The 25,149-nt window shown below is 38.3% G+C and overlaps 1 protein-coding gene across 5 annotated transcripts in view; it reads right to left on the reverse strand.

Annotated features, from left to right (window-relative positions):
• Positions 1–25,149, reverse strand: part of LOC125465413 (DENN domain-containing protein 1A-like) — a 522,997-nt gene that overhangs the window by 20,949 nt on the left and 476,899 nt on the right. For 3 of the 5 annotated variants that reach the window (XM_059638169.1, XM_059638170.1, XM_048558888.2), the window contains exons 20-21: positions 18,579–18,638; positions 10,978–11,066 (exon numbers count right to left, since the gene is read on the reverse strand). In XM_059638169.1, coding sequence (XP_059494152.1) covers positions 10,978–11,066; positions 18,579–18,638 — 149 coding nt within the window. The remainder of the gene's footprint in view (positions 1–10,977; positions 11,067–18,578; positions 18,639–25,149) is intronic. The other 2 variants (XM_048558890.2, XM_048558889.2) reach the window with 1 other exon arrangement.

Below are 25,149 nucleotides of genomic sequence, written 5' to 3' on the forward strand. Positions count from 1 at the left end.
ATGTAAGCAAGCTATTCCAGATGGATATAGTGTCAAAAATCAAATAAATTGTTATAAGCTATATATTTTCTGTATAGTTAACTATAAAAATATGAAGCAAGTATATATACAGTGTATAGAAAAGTGTGAGAATTCCTAGTAACATACTCTTTTGACCAGGCTGCACCAAATCTTTCTACATGTTCAAATACACTTCCAGGGAACATTTCACATTCAATTGCTTTGCATACTGTAACAGCAGTAAACTTCAACTATTCACCATGACCAACAACTGAGCTTTCACCCTGAGCAAATATTAATTGTTTGTGGTAGCTGTGTTCAGCAGACGTGAAATTCACAAAAAACTGATGCTGATCCTCTTAACTGTGCTGCCAACCTGCTGTTCAGCTGAGATCCTGAGTGGCTGACACAGAAAATGGATAATCATCACTTTTGCTTAGGCTAGCTTCAGACCTGGTGAAGGTGAAAAGACAGTCCTTCAGAACATTATTCCAAAGCACTGTGTTATTCTGGATTCTTAGGCTAGCTTCAGACCTGGTGAAGGTGAAAAGACAGTCCTTCACAACATTATTCCAAAGCACTGTGTTATTCTGGATTCTTAGGCTAGCTTCAGACCTGGTGAAGGTGAAAAGACAGTCCTTCACAACATTATTCCAAAGCACTGTGTTATTCTGGATTCTTAGGCTAGCTTCAGACCTGGTGAAGGTGAAAAGACAGTCCTTCACAACATTATTCCAAAGCACTGTGTTATTCTGGATTCTTAGGCTAGCTTCAGACCTGGTGAAGGTGAAAAGACAGTCCTTCACAACATTATTCCAAAGCACTGTGTTATTCTGGATTCTTAGGCTAGCTTCAGACCTGGTGAAGGTGAAAAGACAGTCCTTCAGAACATTATTCCAAAGCACTGTGTTATTCTGGATTCTTAGGCTAGCTTCAGACCTGGTGAAGGTGAAAAGACAGTCCTTCACAACATTATTCCAAAGCACTGTGTTATTCTGGATTCTTAGGCTAGCTTCAGACCTGGTGAAGGTGAAAAGACAGTCCTTCAGAACATTATTCCAAAGCACTGTGTTATTCTGGATTCTTAGGCTAGCTTCAGACCTGGTGAAGGTGAAAAGACAGTCCTTCACAACATTATTCCAAAGCACTGTGTTATTCTGGATTCTTAGGCTAGCTTCAGACCTGGTGAAGGTGAAAAGACAGTCCTTCACAACATTATTCCAAAGCACTGTGTTATTCTGGATTCTTAGGCTAGCTTCAGACCTGGTGAAGGTGAAAAGACAGTCCTTCAGAACATTATTCCAAAGCACTGTGTTATTCTGGATTCTTAGGCTAGCTTCAGACCTGGTGAAGGTGAAAAGACAGTCCTTCACAACATTATTCCAAAGCACTGTGTTATTCTGGATTCTTAGGCTAGCTTCAGACCTGGTGAAGGTGAAAAGACAGTCCTTCACAACATTATTCCAAAGCACTGTGTTATTCTGGATTCTTAGGCTAGCTTCAGACCTGGTGAAGGTGAAAAGACAGTCCTTCACAACATTATTCCAAAGCACTGTGTTATTCTGGATTCTTAGGCTAGCTTCAGACCTGGTGAAGGTGAAAAGACAGTCCTTCACAACATTATTCCAAAGCACTGTGTTATTCTGGATTCTTAGGCTAGCTTCAGACCTGGTGAAGGTGAAAAGACAGTCCTTCAGAACATTATTCCAAAGCACTGTGTTATTCTGGATTCTTAGGCTAGCTTCAGACCTGGTGAAGGTGAAAAGACAGTCCTTCACAACATTATTCCAAAGCACTGTGTTATTCTGGATTCTTAGGCTAGCTTCAGACCTGGTGAAGGTGAAAAGACAGTCCTTCAGAACATTATTCCAAAGCACTGTGTTATTCTGGATTCTTGAAGATATTGTCCTAAAATTTTGATCCACAATGCTCGAAAATTCAGGTCTTGATTATTACAATGGGAATACAAAGAATTAAGCATACTTGGCAAGAGTATTTGGAAAATGTGTTTCATACTATTGAATAAACATTCAACATTTCATGAATCCATTTAAAGTTTTACTAGTTGTAGATGAAAGGTCCTATTTTCAGAGGTATTACAGCCAAAAAAACATGGGTAAACTGCAAAATATACAACGTTATTAAATGCTAAACTAAAGACTGTGTCTTAGAAAATAAGCAGTGTGTTTAAAAGGTGAATGCTCTCAGTTTTTTTTGTTCTTATTCTGGAAGCATTCATTCTGAATAGGGGCTTACGTTTTTAATTTTCTCAAAGGTTAATTTTTGTGACAATGAAAGCAATTATTTTTAATTGTTTTACACTGAAAATTATTTTAATTTGCTTTCACATCCCTTAAGTTCTGTGTATTATAGTATTTTTTGGCTAAGGAAAGACAGTCAAACTGCCTCAGAGCTTTTTGCCAAAGTGTTTCTGTAATTTACCACTGCCTTTGCATGTCTACAATTTTTTTTTCTTCTCTGTGGAAGTGGCTGCTCTCCAAAACTGGGACGGTGGAATATGAGCAATCAGAAACACGAGCTGGTGCCATATGGCTGTATGGCATCCTATCACACCTCGCTTTCCCACTGGTGCCGGATGTAGTTAAATACAACAAAGCATAACTCTGTGTCGCAAAGAACACCCTTTTGCACAAACATGTTGTCAGCTCAACATTCTTTGAATTCATGGAACTTGAAGTGAAGTCAAAATTTTCTGCACCAATCAAATACAAGGACAATCAAAAAAAAGGACAATCAGCCAATTCATCAACAGACATTTGTGTTCTCTACTAATTTAAAGTTTATATCCTCAAAACAGTATTTTCTCCTGTTAGATAACTTAAACATATAGTGAAATAAACAGAATTTTTGGAATTGCTTACAGCTTTTACATCAACACAGTTGCTACTTTTTAAAAAATATTGTGCCCACAGCAATGTGGCCCTTCACACTAATCTCTGCTGTATTTTACAGAAAGTCTGGTGCTGAGTAGTGGGACAGCAAAAGGAATTTACAGCTTAATATCAAAAAAATGCACAGCATGTGCCAGCGGACAAGTAGGTCGCTAGGCTGCAAGCTCTCACAAATAATTTTGCAATGCTTTGCTGTTCACAAACCACTTCCACTAACTCATCCTTAGCTACACAATTTAAAATAAATATAGCTCTTATATGCTGTATAATGGAATGAAAGGGTTCCTTTCAATAATTACTTATAGTAGACTCATACCTCAGTCATAGTCGAGTAAGCACCCTTGCATATCAACTGTTTGCATACAGACAGCAACAGAAAGTTAAAAGGCCGAGCTTCTCTTCCCATTGTGAATAAGTTGTAAAGCAGGTCCCAGGTAGTAAGGGACAAGAGCATTAAAATTAAGGTCAAGCCTGTGGATGGTTACAACACTGAAAAAGACCACCATAATTACTTCCCAGTGCCAATCAGCTGCTTTGGGACTTCAGTGAGTTTATATGGTAAATAGTTGAGCCACACACATCAGAAAATTCCTAAATTTGAACTCTGGTCAGAATTCAGCTTTCTGTGGCTGAGTATCATTAATGGCACCAAAATTGACTGATGAACAAATCAAAGTTCCTGCTTCTATCCAAAAGCTCTGCTGCATGTGTGTATGTGGACATTAAATAATGCTGCTATTTCCACTGACAGTGGACAAAAGGTTTCCATGTAACCCCTCAATTATTTTAATGCGTATTTGGTACTGATTTGTTATTTAAATGAATACAGATGTTAAAGACTAAACAGGTTTCCAACTAGATGACCACAGATATTGTTGTGAAAGAGACAACAGGCATATTCCTAAGTGACAGTAATCTGGGTAAAGTCTGGGGTCATGCAGCCCTTTAGATTATCGTGCTCATCACTGGGATAGCAATCCAATGGAATAGATCACCATTTCATTCCATGGAAATTTGTAATGATGAGCAGTCACTGCCGAAAATCTCACTGGCTGCTATTCCTCCAGCGGCACCTATCTAGAATGTACCTGGAAATGGTGTCCCTGTGAAAAAATATTCTACCCACCCCTCCTCCTGGAGGACTCATATCTCAAACGAAGCTACATTCACTTACACAAACCACGTTTCATGTTTCGTAAACTGTTTGAAGGTGCAGCAGGGAGGGAAATTGGAGGATTTCAGGATTTTTTTTTGCTGTAATTTTGTCCTGATTGTATTTATTTTCCTGGTTTAATGGGCAGGCAGTATAATGAGGGCAACAGGTCAAAGACGAAACTCTTGAAAATTCAAAGCAACTTTTGAATGTTAGGTACAAACTTCCAGCGATAATGGCAATGTAGGACGATGTTCAAACCTCACCAAACTAAGCTCTGAAACTGAATTCAAACAAAGTTGTCCAGATATCCAGGCAGACATTAAAGGAAAATAAAATGCTACGAAACCTGTGGATGGTTGACAATAAACCAATTGGATCCCTAATTTCCTGTGTCTGGTCTACTCATCCTATCAATATACCACATACCATCAAGGAGTTTACTCCTGATGTTTTTTGAAATGGTCTAACATGTTACTTGCTTATATAAATAATCATTTTGCCAGTAAGTGTGGCCATGTTGGCACCATCCATACTGCTGTTTTACAAACATAATATTAACCACACTAAGATAGAGAACTGCAGATGAGTTCAACAAACAAGAGGGAATAGCAAGGAAGTGGAATGCCCTGAAGGTTAAGTGTCAGAAAGGTGACATGTAAATGACATTGGTTAATGAGGAAGAAATTAGTGGACTCCTGTGATAATATCAGAACCCTGAAGAATTATGCTGCATCCTTTACTTGTTGTAAACAAAAAGTGACATATTTGAAATTAAGGTAACACTGCAACATTTTGGGATTAGACTTATGAATAAAAGGAAGAGCGAGCTTAGAAACCAATAGTGAGAGTCCAAAAATACAACACCACCTGAACATAATTTCAAGATGTTGTCAGAATTCTTAGAAACAAAGTTCTTGAGGTCATAAAAACCTCTGCTGTCTACATCTAAGCTTGCACCAAGTCCTGTTCATCCAGTAGCCCTATTCTTACTGATCTATACTGGCTCTTGGTCTAGCAATGGCTCGACTGAAAAATTCTCAGACTGGTTTTCAAATCACTCCATGACTGGCATCTCCTGATCTATACATTCTCTTTGAGAGATACAACATTTCAAGATAACTGCACTCCTCCGATTCCATAGAACATTGTACTACAGAGTCCACATGGTGCAGTAAGAGGTCATTCAGCCCATCACATCTGCAACAGATTCTTAAAACTTTACTTCGTACCAATCTTCTGCCTTCCTCCACGTTGTTTCTATTTAAATTATAATCCAACGCCCTCTTACCACTTTAAAGACAGACAGATAAATACAAGTTTTGTTTATCATGTTTAGATAAACGAGCAATTGCTGCCTTAGACTGCATGATCTCCATATCTTGCAGCTGTATTTACCTAATTACTTTGAATGACAGTCAAGAAACATAATTGAGGTCTCCTATTTTCTTCTAAAGCTATTCTATTAAAAAATCCAGTACATTTAGTCTTTTTAAAACCACACCAGGAAGCAAAATGAAATATTTAATTGAAATGCATCAATTAAAAAAGATTTTACATACTGAATGTATTAACCTCTATGGCACTTTATCTCAAAGGAACTAGCAGCTTATTGGGATTCATATACATTCTAAGTGGTGAACTGTTTGCTAAATATTAATGATGTTCCTATAGTTTTATACATACAAATAATGGAACAATGCTAATAAAAGATGTAAATTTTAATACATTGGGGTATATCCTTCCATTTCCTTTTCTAATGGAGTTCAATTACAAATTACCTGACCAGTTCAACAGAGGTTAATGTTCAGTCCTAATTAAAAATATTAGAAAGGCATTGAGAAGGTTGCTCCCACTGTCAAATTAAAGAGCTACATGGAATTATCTATTAGTAGGTTACTATCAATTTAGAAATACCGCCCTCAGATTACTTATACATAATCAGCTCATGTGGACTCTTAAAAATGAATGAAAATCTTCAACCTCAGGTATATCAAATGGTCTGTCTGAGAGCAAATTTAGTGAAAAAGATGCATCACATTATTTATGATAAATCAATTAAATTAATGATTCTAAAGCTAGAACAATGCAGATAAAACATTTTATTCTGAATTAAGATTTAATTCTGTTTAACAAAATATGATTGTTAATTTTTAACCTTGACAGATGTACATTTTAAGTGCCTTCATTTTTATTTCTATTTGATAAAGGCATTGGGAGGAAATCAAAACATTAAATTACTAACTCTTTATTTTAGAGCTGCTTGGTATTGCAATGCTTACCATATTCCACAAGGAGGCAGTAAAGTTACATAACAGAAATAAAGCATTACATGATTGGAATCACAAATGGACCACCTAACCTTAGATTAGATGTTCTCCTAATTTGTAACTTCTGCAAGCTGAAGTTACAAGAAAATTTCGGATAATACCACACAAGTATGTCTTTTTAAGAAAGTATGAAAGTGACTGTAATTTGCAACAAGACTTGATCATTATTCTTAGATCTCAAATACTGACTATCCATTCAACAATATTCAGAATTACAATATTGAAGGATTAAAAGGAGCACAATATAATTTAAGTATATATTCTAGAATAGAAGATTTGCATTCAAAAGATTTAAACTTCTCGGTTGATTATCTTAGCTGGGAAATTAAAATTTATGATGATGGAGAAGATAAATACTGAACAATCATTAAGATATTGACATTGACAGCATTACTAAAAACCTGAACAAACAAGGTAATTTTATCTGGGATACCAGATTATACCATCAAAACAAAACTTCTTAAAAATGGGTGAAATTTATCACTAGTTTCATCTTAACAAATGTGAGAATTATTTTCTTCCTTTATATTTTTGTGCTACATTTCCATTCCTCAATGAGGTCAGCAGGTCAGTGCTCTGCACTCAGGGCTTCTCAAACAACTATTGGAACATGCAAAAACAAACTGGTTTAGCCTATTTTCCACAGGAAAGCTATTCAACTCTGTATTGTGCCTTCCCACGTAGTCTGTACAACACAGGTATAAACCCATACCTTTCAATACAAGGGAACTCCATTCAGAATTCTATTTTGTTTGATAGCTTGTTAATTGAAATTTATATTAAAAACAAATGAGTTAATAAATGTGCAAGCATTACAGCCAATAATATGAAACATGATTATTACTCACTTAGGTTTCTTCTGCGTTGGGCTACGTTTCTTTCTCAGGTCATCTGTACGTGCCACAATTTGTGTTTAATGAGAGGTGAGTTTATTTCATGTGCAAAATGTGTTAATAGAGATAAAGGGTTCAGTTTGTCAGTCTTGTCCAATCCTCTGTCTAAATTCATACATATCAACGGCGCTTCAGAAGAACAAGTCTATATTGTCATGGCTTACTGCTGTAATGATCAAAACATAAAGCCACCAGGATGGTGACAACACAAGATAACAAGTAAAAATCTATTGTGAAATTATGGTCTAACCTGACATGTTACCCAGCTTCAATCACCAAAAATACAATTGTGCACCAAATAAATCTCAGCATCAGAACCTCAAACAGAATGATCAAACATGAATCACAATCACACTTTAACAAAACTAAACCGACTTGGTAAAATAAATCATCAAGCTGCCCTAGGTTTCAACATTTTCCATGTATTACACACTGATGGGCTTACATTTATGAGCTTCCTATAATCATTGATTCATCTGCCATCTAACTCACAACTGTACAGATATGTTTCTCGCCTCCTACGTGCTCTACTCATCAAGGGAAGGAAATAGCAACCAGGCAACTTCCAAAAAAGTGACCCTAAAACTAAATGATTCATTATATTCTGCATATTTCTTCCCTGGAAATAATGAATTACTTTCAGAAACTGCTGGGGAGTTTTCTTTTTCTCTATTGGATTGGGTCTGGCCCAGCCCAGATTGACTGGGTAAGTATTTAGAGTAATGTGGACTTTGCGATCAAAGATTTAGAATCTAAAATACACATTTTGCACAGTTGAAGTCAAAACTTGAGGCTGTGTTTAGCCATGGTCCACAGTCTAAGTGAAATCCAGTCTGCTAAAAGCTGTGGCTGGAACTCCCACTGTTTTGCTTGAGCTCGATTACGAATTCATTGGTGCTGCAACAATCCCTGCCTCGCACTATCTGCTGAACTGGGCAAGGTTCATTAAAACAGTTTTAATACCCAAGGTGCTTGTCTACTTGTCTGGACTTATAGGAATTAAAATCAAACCAATGCCAGTCATCTATCTCCTCTGTATTTTAGATGATTATAAGGCAGACTAACATTTATTCCTATTTTCTAACCAACCTGTTCAGAGATGTTATCATACACCTCTGGAGCAGGTGGGACTTGAACCCTGGCCTTTTGGCTCGGAAGTTGAGAGGCTACCACTGCACCACAAGAGCCCTGAAAATTGCATTTCTATATATACACATAAAGTCCATTAAGTCAGAGAATGATACCGCACTGTAGTAGGCCACTTGGCTCAATGCAACTACATTGGTTCTTTGAAACAGCCATCCAATTAATGCCACTCCTATGCACGTTCCCACAGTCCAGTAAATTTGTCCTTCTCCAACTATCAAATGACCTCTTTAATTTTATTACGGAATCTGCTTCCATTGCCCTCTATGCAGAGAATCTAATGATCTGAAAAGTGCTACATAGGAGGTCTTTGGTAGTGCAACAGTATCCCTGTATCTGTGTGAGAAGTTCTAGCTTCAAGTTCTACTTGTCTTAGAGCTACGTTGTAACATATTTGAATAGAGTTTTAAAATTACTGCCATCCATCAATGTGTTTGTTCCTTCCCCAAGTTGGCTCTGGTTTCTTTCCAGATTATTTTCCATCTATGTTTTGTGGTTCATATTCCTTCTGCACTAGAAAAGTTTCTCCTGATTTTAGATATTTTTGAATCAATCAGAGATGTTACGATGCACCTTGGGCTTCCTTGCTTAGCTCAACATAATTTTAAACATCTTTATCAAATCTCTTATTTCTGCTCTGGAGAAAACAACTCCATGACACCTAATACTTAATACAACTAAAGCTTTTGTTCCACAAACCAATACATTTCTGCACCATGCACAAGTTTATTTTGCATCTGTAAGTACTTGCTGGTGGTAAAGGATCCCTGAAATTGAGAATACTTCACTAAGCAATAGCTTAGAAATTTTGGTCAGCAGTGAAGCAAAACTCAAAGAAAGCTACCCAGTGTTCTCTGTCACATAGTTCACTCCTTCCCCCAGGGAAGTCCAAATCTGCTCTAAATCATGCTCCTTGTCAAGTTGCAGCTGTGATGTCAGCAGAATGGCAGGCAGCCAATCAAATTGAAACATTTGCACACACAGCAAAACAGGAAGTACTGAAATAATTATGAGTGGATTGTGATATAGTTAGGCTTAAATAAAGATAAATAAACTTACATTTTGTTTAAAATATATTTTTTAATGGAAAAATTTGATAATGAACAACTAGAAGATTAGTTTTTCAAGGCTATTTAGCACCAATTATGAAGTCAGTTTTGCCACAGCAAGATCCAGTTTAGACTTCATTCACCAATTTTCCCTCGGGTTTTGTCTTTAACAGGAGAGTAACAGAATAGGAGTAGAATCAGCAATTCCATTGATTTACCCGTTTTCAGTTTGGGGATTGGGGAGAGGTGAGCAGTCTTTGGAGAGGCTTAGAATCACTGACAACAACTTCTAGGTTTCCATGCTATTCCTCGCATGTGCAATCTCCAGAAGTTGCTGTCAGTTTCAGTAACAATGGCAAATGCTGGCAGTTTCATGAGCAACAGAGCAGCACTGGGTTCCACGTAAAGTTTCAAAAAACATGGATAAGTCAATGCCCTCTCAGACAATTAACCACTAGCTACACATTTTTGAGAACTTTTTCACATTATACTTGTGTTTCTTTGCCAAAAAGTACAGACATTTGCCTTTCAGATTATGGTGGTACAACAACAATAATGGGATATATTTAAAAGGAGTAATATTTCATTCCATTTTCAAGATTATCAACACCTTCAGGATAGAAAGGCCAAATGTGAATTGACCCCATTCAAAGTGCACCAAAATCTGGAGAATTCATTTAGTGATCCCACCTTCAAATGTACAATTCTGTTTGTTGTTCTACCCTGACACACAGCCCAGTCTGATTCATGTTAATCTTTTCACATTCCTAGATGGCATCCTCTATTTTTCTGTTTCTTAAAATTCATTCTTAATAATAACAGAATAAAGCCAGATAAACCGCCAGCTTGTTTCATTCATCAACATGGAATATAGAATGTATTGGCTATATGTTTATGTTTAATGATAGGTCACACTGTCACTTCTCTACTTGGGCAATCTAATGCCAAGAGTTTCTCAAAACCAAAGCAGACTTGAACACTCGCTTTAACCTATATGAGCAGACCCGTTGAACTTAGATTACTGAGTTAACATAGTCAAGTTAAGACCAATAATAAGACAATTTGACATGCTGCTATTGCAAAATATCATAGAGATATGACAGTAGGCAAAAATGAAAATTAACCAAAATAGATAGAAGTTATATATGTAAAGATTTTAAAACCTGAAAAGTTTGCAGAATATTTCTGTTTTGCCAAGGTTAACACATCTGGTGCACTTTTAAGTATACTACTTCTCTTGCAACTCTTTATGCAATGTAACATAAGTAACATTGACTGAAGTTGTGCAATAAATCATTTGTATATGTTACTTGACAATATAGTTTAGGGAAGAAAAAAGAATTCAACATCGTAAATGTGGGGTCAATATGCCAAACTTGCTGCCTATAACTGGCTGAAAAATGAGAAAATTTGAAGTATTAACTGTAAGAATTGTTACATAGGTTAGTTTCTTACGTTACCTTTTAACTGGTAAAGCTAGCAGCCAATACTTACTGCTCTGGGCTTGAAATGGAGGATATTCGAGACTCTACTGGCAGTGCATTGCCTCTTGGCTTCTTAACTGGTGGTCTTGGTGGACGTGCCTGAAATACACAGATTTGTATTAGAACAAAACTTGTCAGTATTAAAACACAATTGCAGACGTTGTCCCGAAAAAAATCAGTTCCAGCTATCCAGATGTTGAAGAATGAAATGCGTAGACTAGAATTTTCATGTAATAGTTAAAACACATGTATGCAGAACAGGCCAAGCAGTTATGGAAGAAACCCAAGCAGAGAGCTTGTCATCACTTCAGATTTAGTTTGTCAACATCCTGAGTCAAACTTGCCATTAATTATAAAGGACACCCTAGTCAACCAAGTACAGATTCTGTGTTTTAATCATGAGGGATGAATCTACGTCTACCCAGGTAAAGTGTAACAATAACACTGCTGTAACCTTAATTGAAAAAAAAACTCTGTTTCACATCTTCCTTCAATAAATCTTATTTAAACTTTGGAAACCTGATCCAAACAATAGCTGTTATTAGGTCGTCAAATGACTGTCTTGACATAATCAAATAAGTTCATGAAAGCATTGTTCAATCACTATCAACAACTCAACAAGGATACCATCCATAGCTGAATAAGACCTTCTCCTGACATTGTTCATTAAACATGTCCCTAAAGAAAGAAACCTGCCAGATGCTTATTTATATGAAATGCACTGTACATTGCATGAGAAGAAACCTACATCTTGAACTTAATAGATCATTAAATTAAGACACATTCAAGGGCACAAATCTAAAACAAAAGCAAGATGCTTGGAAACATAGAGCAACAAATATGTTTTAAGTAGTGTGGAGTGTAACCATGTTAAGTGAAATCTGCGAGCATTCAGAACAGAAAGAATTAAAACAGTCAATTTGTGAAAAGCTCACCATGCCGTGAGAATGCTCAAAAACTGCACATTTAGAAGCTCAACATTAATGAGCAGATAATGGGGAATGATTCTGAGGCTGAAACATGTGCAACAGGTTTGGATGATGTCATAGTTTATGTGCAACACCTGAAGTCTGAGGTTGGATTAAACATTAACTCAGTCCAGGGTATTGATTCTCTCAACCCACATATACCTTTACTGTAGTGGATTCTCAGTTGTCAGTGGAAGTACTCATGGATTCTCAAATCATCTCATGAGACATCAATATTGAAGAATCCAGTATCACATACGAAAAATACTTTTCATACTTCAGCATAGAGTTAGTCATTGTCGACACTGAGACAATAATTACAGAATCAATACAATACCTCATACACCAAAAACGTTTGTTTCACACCTGAACTTATATTCTGTATTACTACCAGGCACAGGGTTTAGTAAAACTTTCCATACCAAACAGCTTCTGTTGGTAGCGTTATAGAAATCATAAGGGTTGATAGTTCTTAGCACTCCAATAAAAGCAGTTTACACGTTTGTGTACTGGTGTGTTTGTTGCTATGTTTACTGCACATGATATTGAACTTTTCTGTTAAATAAAATTTATTGTTTTATTTAGGCTTCTGAATTGGCTTCTTTAGAACTGTAATGTTCTGAAGAAAGGTCACTGCACTCTAAACGTTAACTGTTTTCTCTCCACAGATGTGACCAGGCCTGCTGAGTTTATCCAGAACTTTCTGTTTTTGGGTTTCAGATCTCCAGCATCTGCAGTTCTTTGTTTTATTTGAGGGACCTCGCATTTCTGCTTGGTCTGACCTGCATGTAACTTCAGATTCATAGTATAGTTGTCTTAATGCTCCTAATTATGTGACTTATAAGTTCTACAACAGATGATATTTGAAAATGTGTGAACAGCAGATTTTTGTGAAAGGGCTTGGGGACTCTGTAGGAAGCTTGTGATGGCTTCTGCCTCTAGTGGGCAGAAATTGCACAGTGTCTTGGTGGTAGTTCAATGTGTGACAGAGATTGACAAACCCACATGTGGAGAATAGCTGTACAAGAATCTAATGGTAAGATTACAGCTTGGTATATCTCTAATTACCGTGTATTGTAGCGGTCGGTATCAACAGGCTTCTTTAGAATTGTTCATTACATAAGTCTGAACACAGTTTTTGACCTCGCCTTCTTCTCAACCAGTCTGTCTTGAACTCAAATTCTTAAATGAGAGCATGATATTACACAATAAAAGGAAAGACACTGAGGTTCTGCATAGATTTGATTCAGTTGTTTGCTTCCCCCTGGTTCAGGTTGCCCATTGGCTATTTTTTCTTATCCCCTGTCATCCCTCTCAATGTGATTTTCTCTGGTCTCCATTTCCACTCCTCTGTGTTTCAAGAGGTATCCAATCAGGAAGTGCCAGATTCAAGAGGGAGAGCTATACACAAGAAACTGAAATACAGGGGAACAGCTGCCTCTCAGCAACAGAGCAATCACATGTGGAAAGGTGCCACGTGTTCATCCCCAAACAAGCCCTCATTCTGACTATCAAAAATAGCTATTTTTTTTAGCACTTGACAGAAAAGGGCTTCACATTTGGAAAAGAAAGTTAATGTTGCACTGGAGGAATGGGATCTATTACTAAAAAGCAAATGCTACATTTATAGTCATCTGTATTTTGGAATAATAAATACATACACCCGTTGTAGTCTATCAGTGCAAAGCCTTATTTCTCAATGAGCAGAAACGTATGCAAGGGCTAACATTGCCACAAAACAGATAATTTAGATTCAGCTGTAACACAGAGCAGCTTTAAACTGGTGATATCATAGCATAAAATTCTTATAACCAATATTATTGGATGTTATCACCTAATAGAGCTGCTATTTAAAAGCAATTAAGAAAACTAATAAGTAGTAATGGTGCTGCTGGGCTGAAACACACTCAGGAATATCGTCCAAATTGCCAAAAATATACAAATGCTACAAAAAATTGCTGTTAGCCAGCAAACAATGTTTAGTATTATAGGTTATTATAAAATGCATATCATATACTTTAAATTATAATTAATGTGCTTCTGAAAATGGTGTCACAAGAGCATGCCTCTTTAATTCTTACCATTTTGCCCATTCCTCCTACCCTCCCCCCCGACATCTCACCCCCACCACTCCATGTGCTTCAGTCCTTTCACATAAATGTTCAAATATCCAGGATTCAACCAGCTGCTTTTTTTTAAAAAAAGTCTCAAACCAGTGGCACTGCGCAATTCAAAGCGGTATGCATTGCTTTTATACTTCCCCCCTCCAAGGTGGTACCTCCCACTTATGAGCATTGTTGGAACATGATTTCACAACCACAGTGGTGTGAAGATGCTGTGTTGCTGGCTTCTTTTGTGGCTCATTTTGTTCCCTTGCTGTTTTGTCTATCAAATGCCTTTAACTAATTTTTGTTTAGGAAAGTAAAACAGATAGTGAGAGGGGTTACCAATTACTGATACAGAAACAAAATGGAATGTAATGTCAGTTTTTAAACTATATTTAGTTGTTTCACTTAAGTTTTTTTTATATAACCTATTGCAGCTGGTTTAAAACCATTAAAGAACAATTTCTGATTAATGGGTTCAACATGAAGAAGTAACAGTAAAGATTCCACAGATGTTGCTTTGCTGGAATTGCTGTACTAGAAACCTGGGAAATGTTTCAGTGTAAGTGCCAGGGACCAGAAGTCCAATGTTCAAATTTACTGATCTGTAAGTTGGCTATATTGACCATTTCTATTCAGGGCTAGAAACGTAAGATCATAAACAATCTATGAAGTTGTGAACTTCATCAAGCAATATGTTCAGGATGTTTACAATAGCATTTTTAATATTCATCTTATGTGCAAAAGATTTGTGAGCAATATTCAGAGAATTTATAGAAAAAGTCCAATTCTACACTGATGTTCCCCAATTTAAAAAGAAGCAACAAAAGAAATTAAATGAAGCATTCATGGGTTTAACTCTGTGTAGAATACAACAAAAGTTTAGCAGCGAGGGGGGTTGGTGTTCAAACCATGACCTCAGTGTAGCCAGTGATACTGAAGTAAGAGGTCAGGAAAGGTCAGTCTGTGAACTTGCTGAGGAGGGGGCCAGGCCCCAGACAAAGCTGCCCTTCCACACAATGGAGACAGCTTAAGCATGTGAACCCCTTGGTAGGAACAGAAGGATTAAGTTTGTGGCAAGTTTGCCTGAACTTGCAACAGGGAGAAACATGGGGGAAAAGAACAACAGAGCTAATTAGCAGAGCTGAGCTGTCAGACCGCAGCTGAATGGCTCAGTGCCAACAAACAAAAGGAGAGGCCTGGCAATCAGCAGGATCGATGGAAAAGACTGCTTCATTAGGGATGATAGAACGAAGAAGGAAAAAAAAAGAAAAAAGAGGCTGTTTAATTAAGCTCGAGCTGGAAGGTGATGCGTGAAGCTTGCCTGTCATCGTGCTGCTAATACTTTCACCTTTCCGCCAGAGCTTTGAAAAGCCGGCGATTACCCCACTAGTGTCAGCAACACTAGATATATCTGGGGAAAAATGCAGAAAAGAATTGGAGCCATAGCCTAAAGGGACTTCAGTGGAAAGTCAGAAAAAAAAGCAGATTCCCCACAGTGTTCTGAACCTGACAAATCCAACTGGGCAAAGCTGAATTTGCTTTAGACCCAACTGCTCACATTTAACCATTAAACTTAAAATTCAAGCTTATGTTCAAAACAGCAGCTCTATCTGCAATGCATACAGCAACGTAACAATATGCCAGTTTTACATAATGAATTTGTACTTAACGAAAAGTAAAATAGTTTGATTAAGTACAGCTGGACAATTACTAAATACATAATCACAAGGTACCGACCCTTTTATCTAAAAATATGATAAATATAGCATGTTAAAATGTGATGTTAATTGTTTAGCTTGTGCAGGGCATTGCACTATATAATGTAGCACTGTACCTCACTGGCTTATGTCAAGATTATGCAAGTCCTGTAAATGAAAAGTGCTGGCAGCATCAATGAACAATGAGTCCTTTCTGACAAGTAACATAAACTAAGTAACACACCATGATCTGCTGGGATTTAATATATTCTGTGGACTCTTTAAATGGTGATAAGATACAATCGGAGGTTATTTTAAATTTAAAAAAAGTAAGTGAATTTTACTTATTAAAAAAAGGAGACATATTAGTAAAACCTGGATGGAGCTAAAGTGGAAGAGAACCTGCTCTTTAACTGCTCCTGAAATGTCACTGGAGGATTGTTGCATGCATAGTATTACGTGCTGAATGATAGCTTTATAATTAATTAACAACCATAGCTGGCATTAAATTTCTACACCCTGTACTCATTTTGATAAAGCAAAGTGAATTGTAAGTGCTTTTACCACCAGGTAAATTATATTCCAAATCAGCCATATCTGATGAATTACGGATTGATAGGCATAATTGATTAACTGCAGTGGCTTGATGTTCACAGCAGCCAAGCTGATGGAAGAAAAGTGAATGTAATGCTCACATCAATGCGGACTGTGTTCAGATCTTGAAATACAAACTTTTTCCCTTGTCTGTCAAAACCTCGCATATTGTTTAAGTTTACAACTACATTTTGTATCTCTATAGCATTTGGTAAAAGTATGTATGAAAGAACTGTTATTAATCAGAGGCATGACACGCAGACAGATGCTGAAATAGAAGTTAAAAAATTGGCAAGATCTGGTACAGTGAGCTAGTCAGTTATTTCTGGTGGTACTACCAAGAGATAATCTGTTACATTTAATTAATGGATTTGAATGTATTAAATAAAATAAAGTTTGCAGTCTTCTCATTTTAAGCCAGAAGCCTATCACACTCTTATATACTTTCAATTTTCATACCTTCTGATATAACTCACCAAGATAGAATTGTATGCCTCCTGGAAACCAACCTTGGCACAAATGGTACTGTGTGTGTGTTGGGGCCATGGATTCCAACCCTCATATCATACTTAAGAACTATAACGTTTCTTATGTGAGGCACTGACAAAGCAGAAGCATAGCCTTTGTTTTGCTGCGATGTGAGGATTAGGGTTGGCAGGTTATGAAGAATACAATACTGTCTGAGGTGCTAGAGCAAACAGTAAAAAAAACAATAATAATGATGTCTCTTCCTTAATTGATACTATTTGGTTTAACTTTTCTTTCAAATCAAATCTCAGCTAATACTTGTGCAACCATCCTTTTGGTCCTTTGGATTAATAGCAAACTGCAGAGTCCAGGGCAGAAGGTCAAACATGTCCCCATCCCAGTCAGCTAATACGCTTGGTTCCCTATTGCTATAGTTAATGGGTCTGCAGAAATTGCGCTCACTGCTCGTGACTTCCAAGCTGAGTATCACACACTTCTTAAATGATTCTCAAAACCAGTATTATTCTAAAGCAGGTTACTACGTGAAGTGTAAAATCAATTTTGAAAATGCTGATACATTTTTGATACAATTGTCTTTTTTTACTCCACTTAGGATACTAGCTTTTGGCTATACATCTGAATTGGCTCAAATGACTTAGGAATGACATTTCAGTAATGCTGATTTTTGGAATCCAAGAAATAAACCATAAAACATTCATGAAGACAATTAAGAGCAAGTATTGAAATGAACAGTACTTCCTTAAGTTTACCTGTTGTGTCCATCATTTGAATTGTTAAATGGTACACAAGTTTCCCATTTACACTTCCCAATAACTGACAATACCCACTTTTTTGAGGTCAAGCTATTTCTATATTTCTCACTTACTTGGTTGTGTGCCAGTCAACAACTGAGAAACTGACAGATGATCTGCTCGCACACCTTTAATTACACCATTTTGTACTAAGATGACATTCCGTTCTTTCTGTGAGGAATAACTTAACCTCCACTTTCCAACAATACTGGGATAGGGAGCTCTTTGAGTGGAAGAATCATAGCTCTCAATATTTGTCAAGGCATTCTGAGATGATGCATTTTGTTTGAATAGTCACATACTAATTCAACACATCAAGTGCAAATTTTCAATGCAGTCATGAGGTTGCACTACTTCTGTAGTGCATTGGTCAGGTTACAGAATTCACTTTCCAAAATTCTGAACATTGAGAAATCTGAAAACATCACAAAACACTTGCAAAAAAATATGCCCACAAAATATCCCGTGAAATGTGCCACATGCATAATGCAGCGTGGAGCCAATTGAGAGCACTGCACACTGTACAAATATTGTGGGTTATAGAACAAATATGTACTTAGTGAAAAGGTTAGGCCACCTCTGAGTTGTACTGCATGCGTGTTTTCTGAGTACTAATACAAACTGCCAAATTCAAGCATGCAGTTGAGGTTAAAAACTTGTATCCAGACATTAGCGTTCTAGTGGTGTTACCCAGGATTCCTACAAAAATGTAAATGAGCCACATTATTGCCACAGCTTTAATCAAATGCAAATCATAACTAAATCACCATACATAAGAAGAATTAGGAACTAGATGAAGAAGTAGGCAGAGTTTTACACCTGTCCAAGAGAAAATTGAGCAAAGATCCAACCCCTTTGCTATAGGACCCATATAGCACAACTGAAGAAAAGGGTAAGTAGTCAGCAAAGCAACTTAGATGGTGTTAAATGCAATTAAGGAGACACACAGCTTCTGTCTACTCACGGGCAAAGTAGCACTGTTTGTCTTTGGAGGTGGTGGGCGAGGTGGAGGGACTTTCTCTGGCTGTATTAAAGTGGAAACTTAAACATCAGAACAGAAGCATCTTTCAATTCAATTAAAATAAAAACAAACATAGCAAGCAACTTATAAAATAATACAAGCATAGACATTTGCACATGTTGTGAGTTCATTATCTCAGATATGTGCGTTCATATCAAGAACTTGATCTGACACAATGGGCTCGGCTATAATAAACTTTTACATATTTTTAAATAATTTATCCCGTACCAACTTTCAGAAAGGCATTATTTTTAATTATGGAGCAATAGAAAAGAGTAAAGAATCTAACAGTCAAAACCCACAGTGAAAATTCTTACATACATATACATAATTTTGTAAGACATGTCACTTCCATGTAAAGCTGCAGAGCCTCACAATTATTTTTATTCAAATCATGAGTACAGTACTCAAATTAAGTAGCTCTGGCAGACATTATGACTTAAATCCATTTAGTTGTGTGCGAACAAAGACTGAAACTTTCATGAACTGAATTTATTTGGATTTTGTTCTTTCTCTATGATACTCATAGCCTGGTTTGTCAATTGTAATGTCACTATGCAGAAGATGACATCCAATATTCAAACAGGGGAAACTTGGCACAATAATAGAACATGTTGACTTATTAAAATAAATAAAACTGAAAAGCTCTCCTTAAAGGTACTTCAGCTATAATATGTTCTTTTTCGTCATTCATGAGTTTAATCAGGGTTGCCCAGATCATTAGACTGCATGCTTGCGTTAGTTGATCATTCTTTTGGGGGCAAGCAGAAAGTTTTCCTTTCGAAAAATGTAGTCTGCCCATAAATGTGATCCTGTTGACATGCCTCAGCATTTTATCATCGAGTATTTTCAAGGTTGAGACAGATTTTAAGTCAGTAAGGGAATCGAGGCTTATGGGGTGCAAAGTTGGAAAGTGGAGTTATGGAATATCAGATCGGCCATGATCTTATTGAAAGGTGGAGCATACCCATTGGGCAGAATGGTCGATTTCTGCTGGTATATCTTATGGCTCTTCTGCTATGGAGAATACAAGACTTCTACTATCTCCACCTTCACAAAACTAACATTGGTCAATGTAACCAATCAAGTATAATTCACATTCATTTTTCTCTTTCCTCTCCACTTGGTCCTTGGTTACTCTTTAATTTGAACACACTTGGCCTATTTCTTTTCATGTCTATCAAAACATTTTTCAATTTTAGCAGCTTCCAATTTTCAAGCTTTTTTTCCTGTTAAGTCATAATAAAGTCAACAACATAAATGTATTAAAACGCACCCCACCTCTATATCACTAACAGGGCTAAGGATGAGCCTGCCACACTGCAGTGCAGTAATTCCAACAGACAATGGGATACATGATTATTTTACACCTTGATTGTATTTTCACAGTTATAGTATGGCTGAAGTTCTGGACTAATGTCCATCCTGGACAACTGTCAGTGAGGTAAACCTAAATTTTAATGCTAGGAGCATCTCACACTGTAGGTTTATTTCAAGTTATTGCTAAAAGCAGAAGACCAGTTTTTAGTTTCTTTTCAGCTCATTTTTAGTCAGTACAGACTGAATGATTTAAGCTTAAAGAAAGTCATCAGTTGGACTGTTGGGCTAATTAAAAACTTCTAAAATAAAGCTCCACACCAGTATACATTATAAAACAGGGTGATTTTACACTTGAGAATTAAATCACTGAACTGATTTTCAAGTTATGCTGCATCTTCAGTCCATGGAAGTGTGGGCACCAATAATGTAGATTTAGAACCTTATATCATTGGAATGTGACCTCAATGGCCCAACTGATACACTTGATAATACTGGAGGGAGGTGCATTGTTAACTACTATCTATACAAGAATGTTTCCTAACATCCAGGCAAACATTTGTCTTCCAGCTAATACCATTAAAGATAGAATCATTAATTAAGTAGTTTGCTTGAAGTTACTGTATTTGAAATGCAAATATGATTGCCATACCCAGGGACATAAAGAGCTTGCTATTGGAAACTTTAAAAATAATATCAATGAAATATAAACTATCACAACAAACACATCACAACAAGAGATCATTAAATTCCAACTCATGATCAAGTGTACATTTTCCAAATATAATGATCATTCATTGGGCTAAAACATGTTTATTATAAAAGAAAATTCTTTAACCCAATGCCTTTTTCAAATAACCAATTAAAAGGAAATGATTTAAGATTGAAAAAAAACCAAAATTGAATTTAAAAATAAACAAAAAATAGATTGCCACTGTAATTATCCAAGATGATCTGAAGAACAATGATTGACCTAGGGAAAGGATGAGACCCTTTTTTCCTGAGAATGTGCAGTTTTAAAATTTCCCGAAGAATATGGTGTCCTTCACTGCTCCCAAATATTAGTAACCTCCTCTGCTAGAAAGCAATCCAGAGAGTTTTGAATATAAACAGGTGGAAATACAATTTTCACACAATCATTTAGCTTAACAGGAAATGAAGCATAAGTTTACTGGAAGAACGGTTTGAGATTTATTTTCCCCCCCAGCAATGCTTTGGGACTTCATCCACAAACTGCACAGGGTCAGATTTCATCTGGATTTAATAAAATCCTTCGAGGACAAGGCTATATTTTGGATATAAAATTGCTAATAAGAATTTTTCCTTAGTTCCATATTTTCAAATGACCTGAGGCTCTGTGATTCTGCAGGCTTTTTTTTTCTAGTTTACGAACTCAGTATTAGGAATATGCAAAGAATCATTTATTTCATTTACATGACAGAAATGATACCATGTCATACATTTCAAGCAACATTTTAATTAATTGTTACAATAAGCAGCTTACCAATAAAACCTGAAGAAAGAAAAAGTCTATTCTTAGTGATGCTTGAAAGGGCTTATTAGTAATTTGCTACTGCCTATGCATCATGGTCACTGCAGTAGTGCCAAATAACACTAATAGAAAAGAGATTCAGTGAAGTGTATAATAATAAAACAAAAGTCAACACTGTATTTCAGATTATTCAGGTTTCTAGAACAATGGAAATTAAATTCAGCTCTGTGTTACAGATCTGCCCTGGTTTTTACTCCATTATGCCCATCAGTGCAACCTTCAAAATAAGTTTAGACTTGAAGCTTAATTTGTTTAGAAATGTCTATTATTTGTTTAGGAGTACAGAACTACTAAGATATCAAGGAATTACAACAAATAATACATACTTAGATATCAATGTGGAGATAGAGCTTATATTCACTATAAACAGACTTAGTGATTTACACAGAAACTGATTTATATTTCAAGAAATGCGTATGAGAAGTGATGCTAGAGGAGAATGGTTATCTATGTGACACTGATTAGTTCCTTTATATTTTTTTCTTATGTCTTTGAGGTCTTTGGCCTATTCACTGCATCTCTTCTGTTTCTAGCTGATGCCTCTTCATGGAATACAAGTAACTTACAGCTCCCTGTGATTAACCTTCTGCAACCTGCTCTTGTAGTAATGCAAAACAATTGTCAAACATGGATCTGCCTCTAATTTTCCCCTCACTTCATGGAAAAATGCCTGGCATTCATTTGAAATTTAAACATTGGCTACTAAATGACATGTGTATTCTCTTAACCATTACATAGATTTACTTTGCAATACACAGCCTGAAAAGGTTCCTGTAAAGATAATAAAATGTGAGGCTGGATGAACATAGCAGGCCAAGCAGCATCCCAGGAGCACAAAAGCTGATGTTTCGGGCCTAGACCCTTCATCAGAGAGGGGGATGGGGGGAGGGAACTGGAATAAATAGGGAGAGAGGGGGAGGTGGACCGAAGATGGAGAGTAAAGAAGATAGGTGGAGAGAGTGTAGGTGGGGAGGTAGGGAGGGGATAGGTCAGTCCAGGGAAGACGGACAGGTCAAGGAGGTGGGATGAGGTTAGTAGGTAGCTGGGGGTGCGGCTTGGGGTGGGAGGAAGGGATGGGTGAGAGGAAGAACCGGTTAGGGAGGCAGAGACAGGTTGGACTGGTTTTGGGATGCAGTGGGTGGGGGGGGAAGAGCTGGGCTGGTTGTGTGGTGCAGTGGGGGGAGGGGATGAACTGGGCTGGTTTAGGGATGCAGTAGGGGAAGGGGAGATTTTGAAACTGGTGAAGTCCACATTGATACCATATGGCTGCAGGGTTCCCAGGCGGAATATGAGTTGCTGTTCCTGCAACCTTCGGGTGGCATCATTGTGGCAGTGCAGGAGGCCCATGATAGACATGCCATCAAGAGAATGGGAGGGGGAGTGGAAATGGTTTGCGACTGGGAGGTGCAGTTGTTTGTTGCGAACTGAGCGGAGGTGTTCTGCAAAGCGGTCCCCAAGCCTCCGCTTGGTTTCCCCAATGTAGAGGAAGCCGCACCGGGTACAGTGGATGCAGTATACCACATTGGCAGATGTGCAGGTGAACCTCTGCTTGATGTGGAATGTCATCTTGGGGCCTGGGATGGGGGTGAGGGAGGAGGTGTGGGGACAAGTGTAGCATTTCCTGCGGTTGCAGGGGAAGGTGCCGGGTGTGGTGGGGTTGGAGGGCAGTGTGGAGCGAACAAGGGAGTCACGGAGAGAGTGGTCTCTCCGGAAAGCAGACAGGGGAGGGGATGGAAAAATGTCTTGGGTGGTGGGGTCGGATTGTAAATGGCGGAAGTGTCGGAGGATAATGCGTTGTATCCGGAGGTTGGTAGGGTGGTGTGTGAGAACGAGGGGGATCCTCTTGGGGCGGTTGTGGCAGGGGCGGGGTGTGAGGGATATGTCGCGGGAAATGCGGGAGACGCGGTCAAGGGTGTTCTCGATCACCGTGGGGGGAAAGTTGCGGTCCTTAAAGAACTTGGACATCTGGGATGTGCGGGAGTGGAATGTCTTATCGTGGGAGCAGATGCGGCGGAGGCGGAGGAATTGGGAATAGAGGATGGAATTTTTGCAGGAGGGTGGGTGGGAGGAGGTTTATTCTAGGTAGCTGTGGGAGTCGGTGGGCTTGAAATGGACATCAGTTACAAGCTGGTTGCCTGAGATGGAGACTGAGAGGTCCAGGAAGGTGAGGGATGTGCTGGAGATGGCCCAGGTGAACTGAAGGTTGGGGTGGAAGGTGTTGGTGAAGTGGATGAACTGTTCGAGCTCCTCTGGGGAGCAAGAGGCGGCGCCGATACAGTCATCAATGTACCGGAGGAAGAGGTGGGGTTTGGGGCCTGTGTAGGTGCGGAAGAGGGACTGTTCCACGTAACCTACAAAGAGGCAGGCATAGCTGGGGCCCATGCGGGTGCCCATGGCCACCCCCTTAGTCTGTAGGAAGTGGGAGGAGTCAAAAGAGAAGTTGTTGAGTGCGAGGACGAGTTCAGCTAGGCGGATGAGAGTGTCGGTGGAGGGGGCCTGGTCGGGCCTGCGGGACAGGAAGAAGCGGAGGGCCTTGAGTCCATCTCCATGCGGAATGCAGGTGTACAGGGACTGGACGTCCATGGTGAATATGAGGTGTTGGGGGCCAGGGAATTGAAAGTCCTGGAGGAGGTGGAGGGCGTGGGCGGTGTCACGGACGTAGGTGGGGAGTTCCTGGACCAAAGGGGAGAAAATGGAGTCCAGATAGGTGGAGATGAGTTCGGTGGGGCAGGAGCAGGCTGAGACGATGGGTCGACCAGGGCAGGCAGGTTTGTGGATTTTGGGAAGGAGATAGAAACGGGCCGTGCGGGGTTGGGGAACAATGAGGTTGGAGGCTGTGGGTGGGAGGTTCCTGTAAAACTGGTTTTGGAAATGCTCTGGCATTGGTGCAATTGTGGTAGTAGTAAAAGGTAGTCTGCCGTGCCAAATTTGATAATAGGAATCTATTAATCTTATGGTAGAAGATACTTCAAACACCTGATTAATATTCAAGAATATGGAGGAGGAACTAAGTACCACCACGAACATTAGAGAAGTCATATGAAACAACCTAATGGGGCTAAAGCCAGCAAGTCCACAGGCCCTGATTACTTGTATCCTAGGATCTTAAAATAGGTAGCTACAAAAATCTTTAGATTCTGGAGAAGCGTTGGAGCCTCTGAAAAACTGCCAATGTGGCACTCCTATTCAAGCAGGGAGACAAAAACTGGGCAACTATAGGCCAATTAACCTGACATCTACAATTGGAAAAATATTGGAATCAACTATTAAGAAAGTACAGCAGAACATTTGGAAAATCATAATCTAATGAAGCAGGTTTTATGAAGAATGAAAATCATGCCTGACTAATTAATTGGAGATTTCTGAAGAAATCTCAATGAGAGGGGATAGAAGGGAACCAGTTCATGTGCTGTGTTTGGACTTCCAGAAGGCATTGAACAAGATACTTCACAAAAGGTTAAGTCTTAAGATAAGAGACTCATTTGGAGGCAGTATTGAGAATGACATGGATAGAGAACTGGCACATGTGCAGGACACAGGTAAGGTTTTTTTTTCAGGTTTGGTGGCCTGTGGGGTTCCACAGGGATCAGTGCTAGGATGCAACTGTTCACAATATATATAAATGATGGAGGAAGGAAGTGAATG

Source organism: Stegostoma tigrinum, chromosome 29, assembly GCF_030684315.1.
Source record: "Stegostoma tigrinum isolate sSteTig4 chromosome 29, sSteTig4.hap1, whole genome shotgun sequence".
Taxonomy (NCBI): domain Eukaryota; kingdom Metazoa; phylum Chordata; class Chondrichthyes; order Orectolobiformes; family Stegostomatidae; genus Stegostoma; species Stegostoma tigrinum.